Here is a 9920-nt window from a genome sequence, read left to right on the forward strand (position 1 = left end):
GGGCTGATTCACAGGGCAAGAGAAGAGGCTATTCCTTGTTGTGGGGTGAAGACAGAAGTAGGTGATGAGGTTGCTGGCCAACAGGGCAGGGTAAGTCCACAGTTATAGTGCCTAGTTTAGTGAGTTTATCTATAATTCCAGAGTGGGGGATGGTGTCAAACACCTTGACGAGATCTCGATAGGCTGTGTGAACCACCTTACCCTCCTCTATGGCTTTAGTGGCTGCATCAAAGAAGTCTATCAGGTTTAGGAGGCATGATCTGCCTTTTACAAACCCAAACTGTGTGGGGTCCAGCGTTTGGAGATCTCAGTAAAGGATCCTTCACCTCCTTGGGATCTAACAGTTGTGCTGCAAGGTCCAAATCTGAAACTGAACCTTCAGCTAAAACTGATTTAAAATTCCTTTAATGGAAAACAGTCTTCTTGGCAGCCATTACTTTTCCAAAAAGAATATCTGAACTTCAGGCTCCTCAAAAACCTGTTGCATCATTTTTCATAAAGATGAGGTTACTTTAAGGACAAAAACTCTTCTTTAGTGGTTTCTGAAATAACATTAATCAGTCCATTCATTTACCAGTCTTCTTTCCAAATTTTTCAAATAAAGGAGAGCACATGGTTCATCTCCTTGATGTACACACATAATTAAATTTTTATCGGTTTACCATGATAAGGTCGAATACACTAATATCAAACATGCATTTGACTGAAAAATAGCATCTAAATCTAAAACCTCAAAAGAGAGGAATGTCAAAAATAGTTTGCACGATAAAGTGCATTCCATAATGTCAACATTCCCCTCTTCCAGACACTGCTGTTAGCTCACCTCTACTATTTTGCTGGGGGGCTACACCCCCCTGCACCCCCCATGTTAGGGGCTATGTCCCCCCACCCCCTACTTAAATATACCAACTCTGAGATTGCACTACAGTGAGGAAATGGGCTACTTCCCTGTTTCCTCACTGAAGCGTGTCCTCCCTCCACAGTCTCTGTACGTCACTTTTCCAACTAACCCCTTACTTCTTGACTAACCTAGTTCAACCGCTTGTCATTTGATTTCCTGCCCCTTAGGAACTGTGAGTTTGCACATCAGCCGTTCAAAATGCAGTTTAGGTAGGTGATTTCAAGCCATTTTTATCTTCACGTGACTGAGCAAAAATCAGACCTGGTCTGTCTCTTTTCACCCAAAAGGCTTGGTTACTCAGTCACTAAAGTCGCTGTAGCTAAATGGCAAAACAAGGCAAAACTTTACTCAAAACTCCCAGAGCTCATTCACACAGATCCATGGCTGCTTAATTTGCTTTTTGGTCAAAAACATCCATTGATATTTGCTCTGCAGTCACACGGTCCATAGCTCATAACTTTTGTTACTCATTACAAATTGGACATAATTTGAGGAAACCGAGCCACCTTTGGTTCACCTGTACTCCAGGATATCCTTCCATGAGGGCTTCCCAAGATTAACATAACTGGGGACTCTTGTCCCATGGGTTGAGGAAGAATGAAAAGGACAGCTTCAGGTGGCATCTGTTATCCATTTTTCATTCTTCCTCTGCTTCCCTCCCCTCCTTTTTTCTGGAGGGAATATAGGACTGTGTTTGGAACCTACAGTCCCGGGTCTGAGCCCTTCCTGATGTCTGTCTCTGTTTAGCTATATGTGCCTATAGCAACAAACTCTATCCAAAGTTATGGGGTTGGAATAGTGCATTATGGGTAGAGGGAAGACCTTCAAAGCTGGATCCGAAGTGTGACGTATGTGGCTGAGTTGGCTCTGAGGAATGGATCCAAACCCATGGGTTGAGGAAGAATAAAAATAGACGACAAAGATGCCTAGCTATGGTGAGTACATAACTTTAAAATGTTATCACTTTTGGCAGATGACCCTACCTGTCGTCATACTATTTAGATAACACACCTGCATAGTGAAAAAATGTAGTCTGTGACCTAGGTTTGATTGGGAGCTCCCCCACCTCTTTTGATTGTCATGTAATTGTTGAGAAATCTTTTTATTTTGCCAAAGGAATATAGTCAAGGTCCTTCTAATCACTCCATTATACTTAGAATTGATAAGGGAAGTTGAGTTACCACACCCATAACTGTGGTTTTAGCTACTTCTGATTCATTCAGCCCCATAAAGGAGGGTGCATACTGTCTGCTGCTATAAGAGAAGTTTGTTTTCCTCCTGTTTTTGGATGTCCTTTTGTACAGTGGCTTCTGTTGTTGCTTGTTAAGTCAGGCAGGTATGTGTTTAAACCATGTAATTATCAAATATTGCTTCTTGAATTGCAGAAGTGTCCTTACTCATGGGTTGAAGATGAACTGGTAAACTTGAGGGGCTAGATGCAGTCTCCTAATGCAGAGCTTGACATCATGGGATGTGGTAGTGCAGGATCATGCTCCCAGCCACAAGTACGTGAATTTTGGGGAAAAAAGTACCAATTTCTAATCTAAGGGTGAATCTGTTCTTTAGCTCACCATGAAGAGTTTATTTCAAAAGAGGGAGACTTCCTTTGTGTTATTGGGGTGCCTTGTTAATTGCAGAACTGAAAGGCTGCATAGTGATTTTTAGCTTTTCTTTAACTTTTTAACTTGTATTGCAGCTTACTATAATACTTTTTTATCTGTTGGGATCCCACATTTGTTTGAACCAAGTCACCTGCGTGGTTATCAAATTAAATGGATGGAATATGTACATTTGTTTTGGATAGTACGAGTAATTTTTCCAAGTGAACTGTACTTGGCCTGAAGTGGTATGAACAATTGCAGTTGGGGCATGCAAAAGTCAACTTGATTTTTCTTTTGTTTGTTTTGTATAGAAATTGTACAGGAGAAAACTGAGCCTTCTCCAGCTAAAGCAAACGCCAGAGAGACCCATGCACCTACTGTGGATGACCATGAACCTAGGCTAGGTCCACGTCCAAGATCGCACAATAAAGTCATTCACCCCCCTGGTGGCAAATCAAGTGTTGCATTCTACTGAAAAACATTTTGAAGTGCCTTGACAGATCTGGTGAAGAAACTGCTACTTTGTGTTCTTTCTTTCTTCTCCTGTTTAAATGTAGGAACTGTAAAATGAGTCATTATAAAAGTGCATCTGTTTTTGAGACGGAATGAAATGCATAGAGTAGATCTTTTTCTGGAAGCTTGACAAGTAAGTGCACTTGGCTTTGGCAGAATATTAGGTAAACAGCTCTGTGTTGCAGACCAGATTTTGAGCTTTTTTGCCTTTTGATAGTTAAGTGGGGATGAGTCCATGTGTTGGAGAATGGGTTCCTTGAACTGCTGGTAGCCTCTACTAGATGGCTTTGAATTGTATCTTGAGAACTGACAGTGGCATATTGCTGGTATTGTATAGTATGCACTGATTCTATATAGCAGCAGAACAATGTGGATTTTAAGAAAAATGGGTTTGTATGTTTCCATGTAGGTCAGTGTAGGGTATAATCTCCTAATAAATTGAGTTCTTGCTGATCAGTCCAGAACAGTGCATATTTTTAAGCTAAAGAAGGTGGGTGTTTATCTTTTCTACTAAGGTGGCAGTATTTACTACAGTATGGTTCTGCTGACCAACTTTTAATGCATATCTGCATACTATAATTTGACGTTGGTCAGACTTAACTTATATTTTATGCACAGCAGTAAACCAGGGTACATTTTCCATTTTTTTTTAAATATGATTTTGTATACGGTTGTACATTTTATAAAGCAGTCCAAGATGTATTGTCTTTATGTCTGAAATGAAACCTCCTTTTGCTTTATGGGAAAGCAAGTTGGAAATTCAGAATGTAAAAAAATAAGCGTTCATGAGCACTTCCTCTTACCTCTCATCCCATTCCCCAGCACACACCCCATGCACACATTTTTTAAGGATTGAAAAGTTATATAAAATATCAAAAACAGAGACTTCTATCTCAAAAAGCATACTGAACCGAGAAGATAGATGCACAAGACGTGTTGGTGTAGAGAAGCGGTAACATGCTGTTACAGTGACACTTTTTACAGCTTGGATGGATTAGCATTACACCACTGACCCTTTACTGCTGAATTTTACAGCTAAACAAATATTTTTTATATGTACCTCAGAGAGGTGTAATTTTGCATGACTGTTCCCACACTCAGAGGAATAGCTTGTTTTTGTCAGTTCTGTGATGTATTAGAGTAAGCCTCTGTAGTGGTAGGAATACAATGCCTTGCAGGGTAACCATTGTAATACTGTGTGTGCATGTATGTACGGAGATTTTTTCTTTTTCTTTTTGTTGTATGTGCCAGTTTGTTACAGAATTTGTTTTCAGTATACAAGTGAGCAATGGCTGGAATACCACTTGTAATGGTGCTGCACTGAAAGTGAAGTTACTTCATCTTACTTTACTGATGCTATGTATTCAGCATCCCTTTCTTAGTATTCTGTTTTTTGTTTAGCTTTGCCATTTAAACTGTGATTTATTAAAGGCTAAGACCTGCTAATACAGAAGATATTCTTGAAACAAATTCCCCTTGTGGCTGCACTGAATTTACTGACTTCATTATTAAAGTGTAGTTTTGAAGGGAAACTGCGTAAAAGTCACCATTGCTTTTCTTTTAAATCACATTTCATGCAAGTTATTAATGCCTGCCCCCCCCACCGCAAGCTTGTTCTGTTTCATACATGTATACAAACACACACACACCACCCTCTTAATCATTTCTTAAATGTGTTAACGTCTGTGCATCTTTTTTCTTGAGGGTGCTACAGGTAGATAGTTGATTTAAAAAAAAAAAAAAAAAAAAAAAAACTGGTTCAGAAAATAATTGGTGATAATTCAGAGATGGGCATGTTAATATTTTTTTTCCAGTGTCTGTACTTTGGGAAAGACAATCTTGGACCAGAAGTTAATGTTATCTAACTTGTAAAAAGTTGTTTTTGTGGTACTGTTATGATTATACTTTAATGAAGACTGGCATTCATTCAGCTGAACAGCTGCATTTTCTTTCAAGTATGTTGGTTTGCCTAATTTCATTATTTTGTTAATATATGTGTAGCTGGTCTAAATGTGTTTATCATCTGAAATTCAGAATTTGAACTTGCTGTTAATTAAATTGTTTAAATGTTGTACTATCATATACGTATTATACACTTATTCTTACACAGTGTATTTTTATACTGTTTTTTCCTACATAGTTTGTGTGCCAGTCATCTTGGAAGTAGCAAGATCCTGTAGTGTGTAAACTATTTTTTCCCTTAGTAAATTGTAGAAACCAGCAGTTTAATGTAACTTATGAGACAATAAAGCATCGTACAGCTTACCGTGGCTTAAACCTTGTTGAACATACCATCTGTTATAACTACACTATTGAAAATGTCAGATGCTGACCAAAAGGTTTTAATGCATTTAGTGGTGCCTGTTTCTTTGGCCAAGGCACCAGGTTCCCTTACTCTGTCATTGTTGGCTAGTGAGATATGTAAAGATGTACTGCTTCTCAAGACCATGCCTTTTTGGGGTCCTTTAAAATGCCCCATATTTTCTCAGTGTAAAAGTATCATTTAGTAATTATTTAAGTTGGACTTGTACTTGCTTGCCATGTACAAAATTGTAGTCTGTGTGAAATTTATGATCTCAGGGTGGAAGTTCCATCTCCATCGTCTTCAGGACGAAGGCTGTCAAGAGTTAACTTTCTCAGGCTACCTGGCTTCTGTCACTTTACTCATAATGCAGTCTCTGCAGACCCTTAACCAGGTAATTTTGCTACATGTGAAATGTACAGACAGCTGAAAATGATTCCAGGTTACCATTTTTTTAACTGCTTTTCTGAATTTATTCCTTTAGTCTGTGCTGGTCATTCTAACCATTGATTTGTCTTAAGGTTAGTATTTTTGAATTTTGTTTAATGTCGTCCTATTCATCTGTTGCAGTATTCATAACATGAGGGAGCTGTCAGCAGCAGGTGGTCTGACATCGGCCAGTATACAAAGGTCTATCACTGCTGTAGGTTGTGGTATGTCGCACATAGTCTGCTGTCGTACGTTGGCCATAAAAGTGGTGCATGCACGGATCTACATTAAAGCTTCTCTGCCTCCATTCCGTACACCACCGTGAACGTTGGTCTGCTTGCTGAACTGTTTTCTGCGAATTATTAGATAAGTGCCCATGGGGGAAATCTTTGTTTCTTTTGCTACTGTTCAGTGGTAGGATTCATGTAATCCGAAAAGGCAAATGCCAGTGTGGAAGACAAATTCCCCATAAAGATAGTCATCTCCAGTGTCTGTTCTGTCAAGGGCCTACCCCCAGTCACAAATCCTGTCCCATTTGCCAGGCCTTTGTATCCGAGACCCTTAGAAGGAGGCTTTCCTCCTTAGCCATTTACTTGGAAAATCTGTGCTTAAAGTTATTTGCAAAGAGCGCAATGAAGGGATCCTCGGGGCCAGCGGTTGAGTCTGTTGCTAAGTGGAAGGCCAAAAATCCGAGGCCTGAAGCTACTGCTCTTCATGCAGATGCCTCTCCTGAGGTGGATGAGAGCCAGGAGATACGGATGGTTTCTTGTTCTGAATTACAAGGCAAGCCTACACTACCATGCTGCACAGCATCGTCACAAAAAGTTAGGGAAGAAGTTTTCTTCATCCGAGGAATCTCTGGCCTACTCCTCACAGATCCCCTCTCATTTAGATTGTTTCCCCTGAGGAGGACTCCAATGGAACTGACTCGTGCTTCCCCTGAGGAGGACTCCAGTGGAACTGACTCACCCATGGAAGAACTCCTTTGTTGAGGCCTTAGTTAATATGCAAGAACCATTTCAAATAGGGTAGCACTTGGGTAGCTGAAGTACCAAAAAGGTACTACTACCTTCTGCAGGTGGAGTCGCCCAGTCCTTCAGCTATTCCTCCTGTATTAACTTGCTTTATTGGATGCTTTTACCTTTGCTTCCAAGGCCTCAGACTCCCAACCTCCTGCTCCTAAGAAGCTTGACCATTTTTACAAGGTTCCTGAAGACTAGGTTCTTGCTTAATATCCTTCAGCAGATCCATTGTTTATTTCTGTGGCCTCAGGCAAAACATCCAGGTTATTACCTTCAACCTCCTTCCTTCAGATAAGGACAGCAGGAACCTGGAAAGATTAGGCAAGAAAGTGTACACTTTGGCAATCTTGGCATTTAGAGCCATTAATTCAGACGCACACAACCAAATTTGCCTTAGACATTCTCTCCCAACTCTCATAGGTCATTTCAGATTTACCCGACTCTGACAGTAAGACTTTGGCTGCTGCTGGGAGCTTATTCCACAGGTAGCTCACCACTCCAAGTGTAGCTATGATGCTGCAGAGGTCTGTACCAGGGCAGCTGCTTCTGGCTCTGTCTTAAGGCGATTCTCCTGGTTAAGACTCAAGCCATTACCAGAAGATATTGAATCCAAGCTTATGGATTCCCTTTTGGACAGTTCCGCTGTATTTGGTCTTGCAGCTCCTGGTTTATTTAAATATCTGCAGGAAAAAGAGATGCAGGAATGAAAGCACATTTTTCTGTCTGGTGCCTAAATTCCAGAGAAATTACTCAACTAAGACTGCTTTTGTATGTAGGCACTACCGCCCTCTTGCCCTCCTCCACCTAAAACAAAAAAGGATGGAAGGAGGCCTCAGCAGTCTAGGGCTGCCCCTGCACCTCCAGTTCAGAAGCGGCCCTTTCCAGACAAGCCTGGTTCCCTCCAACTGTCCAGTTCACCCCACTCACATTCCACTTTCCCAGTGCCTTTCTGTGCCAGTCTGGGAAAGCATAACTCAATACTCCTGGGTCGTTTCCATCATTCAGAAAGGATATTTTCTGGTATAGGACGCCCTGCCTACCTTCCTTCAGGGACACTCCCCAGCCACCAAAGGAACAACTGCCCACCTTTCCAGAGGTATGTCTAGACCTATGGAACAAGGAACTACTCAGAAGTCCCTCAAGGCCAAAAAGGAAGAGGTTTCTACTCCTGAATGTTCCTGGTGGCCAGAAAGGATGGCCCTTGGATCAGTCTCATCTCAACACCTATCTGAAGGGTACCCATTTTCTGCATGTTAACTCTTCAAACCTTGTTCCCTTATAGTTCTACCCCAAGCCTTCTTAGTCTCCCTGGATATTGAAAATGCGTATCTACACATTCCTGTACACCCCAGCTGCAGGAAGTTTTTAAGTTTCTCTCTAGCTTTTTGGCATTCTCTGCCTTGTCCTTTTCACTTTTTACTGCACCAAGGAGGTTTACAAAGTGCCTAGCTCCTGTGAGTGCCTGTTGTATGCTTAAGGTGTCCTTATTTTCCCTTATGTAGACAAACTCATCTTTATGGCAACTTCCCGAGAGATCCTAGAGAAAAAACTTTTTTTTGACATTTCTGATGTTCTTCATTCCACATTGCTGCAGTCCTAACTACAGGGTAGTCCGCTGTCCCAGTCGGCCCGAATACCAAAGTATATGGCTGACGTCGGTCAAGGCGCATTAGACTGACGTCAGTACGTCAGGGTACTAATGCGCATGACCGACGTCATATCCTCAGTCTTTTTTGCCGCATGGTCCGATGCAGAAGCAGTTTTGCGAGTGCAGGTTGGCGTTCTGAAAGTTTCTGAAGTCAGAGTTTCAGACCGAATCAAAGTTGGCTAAGTACCCGTTGGGAATATTTTGTTTTTCTTGCCTCAGTATTTAACCGGATGTCAGAAAAAGTGAATAACTGTATTTCTTGTGGGAAACAGATACCTCATAGGGATTACCATACTTTGTGTATACCTTGTTTAGGGCCTGAGCACGACGTTGTTGGATGCCGCTCTTGTGCTAGATTTAACAAACGCACTATTAAGAGAAGGTTAGACTGTGCCAGGTTAGTTTTTGGGAAGCGTTGTAATTATAAAATGCCGTCGGATGCTCCGACGCCCGCTTCGGCCAAAAAGCGCAAGGATAAAGCAGCAAAGCCTAGAGTGGAAGAACCGACAGTCCCGGACGTTGGTTCTTTAGAAGGCTCAGTGGAGCCGGAGGTTCTGCCAGGAGTTTCTTTGGAGTCTCAGGGAGAGACTTTACTGTTACAGGATGTGTCCTCTCAGGAAGTAGGCCAGGCTGAAGGGGCTTCTCAGGTGGCTGTTCTTCCCTCTATTCCTAAGGTGGTTAGAGCCTCCCCTTCTGTTTCCAAGGCTTCTTTGAGAGGCAGGCCAAGTTTAACTTCAGTGGGGGTTTCTCCTAGTGCTTCAGGGTCTTTGCCTAAGAAACATATGCTTAAAATGGCAGAGGATTTGATTACTATGATTAGAGGTTCTATGCCCCCTCCTGATAAGAGGCCTAGGGTGGAACCTGAGTTTGAGAGTTTTGAGCAGTGTTCGGAGGCTTCTGAGTCTTCGGCTGAAGACTTGCAGGAGTATCCTCCTTATTCTGATTCTGATGTGGATGATTCTACTCCTTCAGCTTCTCCTCCTGAGGATTTTTCATTTTCAGAGACTCTGCATTCCATGAGGGAGCATTTTAAATGGGAAGGTCAAGATTTCTCTGATTCCAGGAAGAGGCTTAGGGAATTCTTATTTTTACCCCAGCATAGGCCTTTAGCTATACCTCCTGTTCTGAATGTGGTGGAAGATGTTTTTGCAGAGGCTTCCCTGAATCCTGATTCTTTGCCTCCTGCCCCAGTTAAACCGGATAGGTACTATAGGGTGCCTGAAGCTCATAAGTATCTTTTTAAGAGTCCAAGGGCAGACCTTGTCTCTGTCTCTCAGGGGCCTAAAGGTGTGAAGGCTTCTGTTGTTAAAAATCCTGTTCCTCCTGATAAAGAGGCAAGGGCTTTGGATAGATGGGGAAAGAAAGTGTATACTTCTTCCACTTTAGCCATGAGGGCGTTAAATTGTCAGTTTCACATGTTAAAATATCAGAATTATCTCCTTTCACAATTGAAGTCTAAGGTGGATGCTCTGGCAGAAGGTATTGAGTGTAAAGAGTTGCAGGA

At 41.7% G+C, this 9920-nt stretch overlaps 1 protein-coding gene across 1 annotated transcript in view; it reads left to right on the plus strand.

The window, feature by feature from the left end:
* The window catches only part of JPT2 (Jupiter microtubule associated homolog 2), a 198697-nt gene extending 193417 nt beyond the window's left edge, over positions 1-5280 (plus strand). Inside the window, exon 3 of the mRNA XM_044089296.1 lies at positions 2814-5280. Coding sequence (XP_043945231.1) covers positions 2814-2977 — 164 coding nt within the window. The 3' untranslated portion in view covers positions 2978-5280. The remainder of the gene's footprint in view (positions 1-2813) is intronic.
* Positions 5281-9920: the final 4640 nt, after the last annotated feature.

This window comes from Protopterus annectens, chromosome 12.part0 (genome assembly GCF_019279795.1).
Source record: "Protopterus annectens isolate FY-2018-M chromosome 12.part0, PAN1.0, whole genome shotgun sequence".
Taxonomy (NCBI): domain Eukaryota; kingdom Metazoa; phylum Chordata; order Ceratodontiformes; family Protopteridae; genus Protopterus; species Protopterus annectens.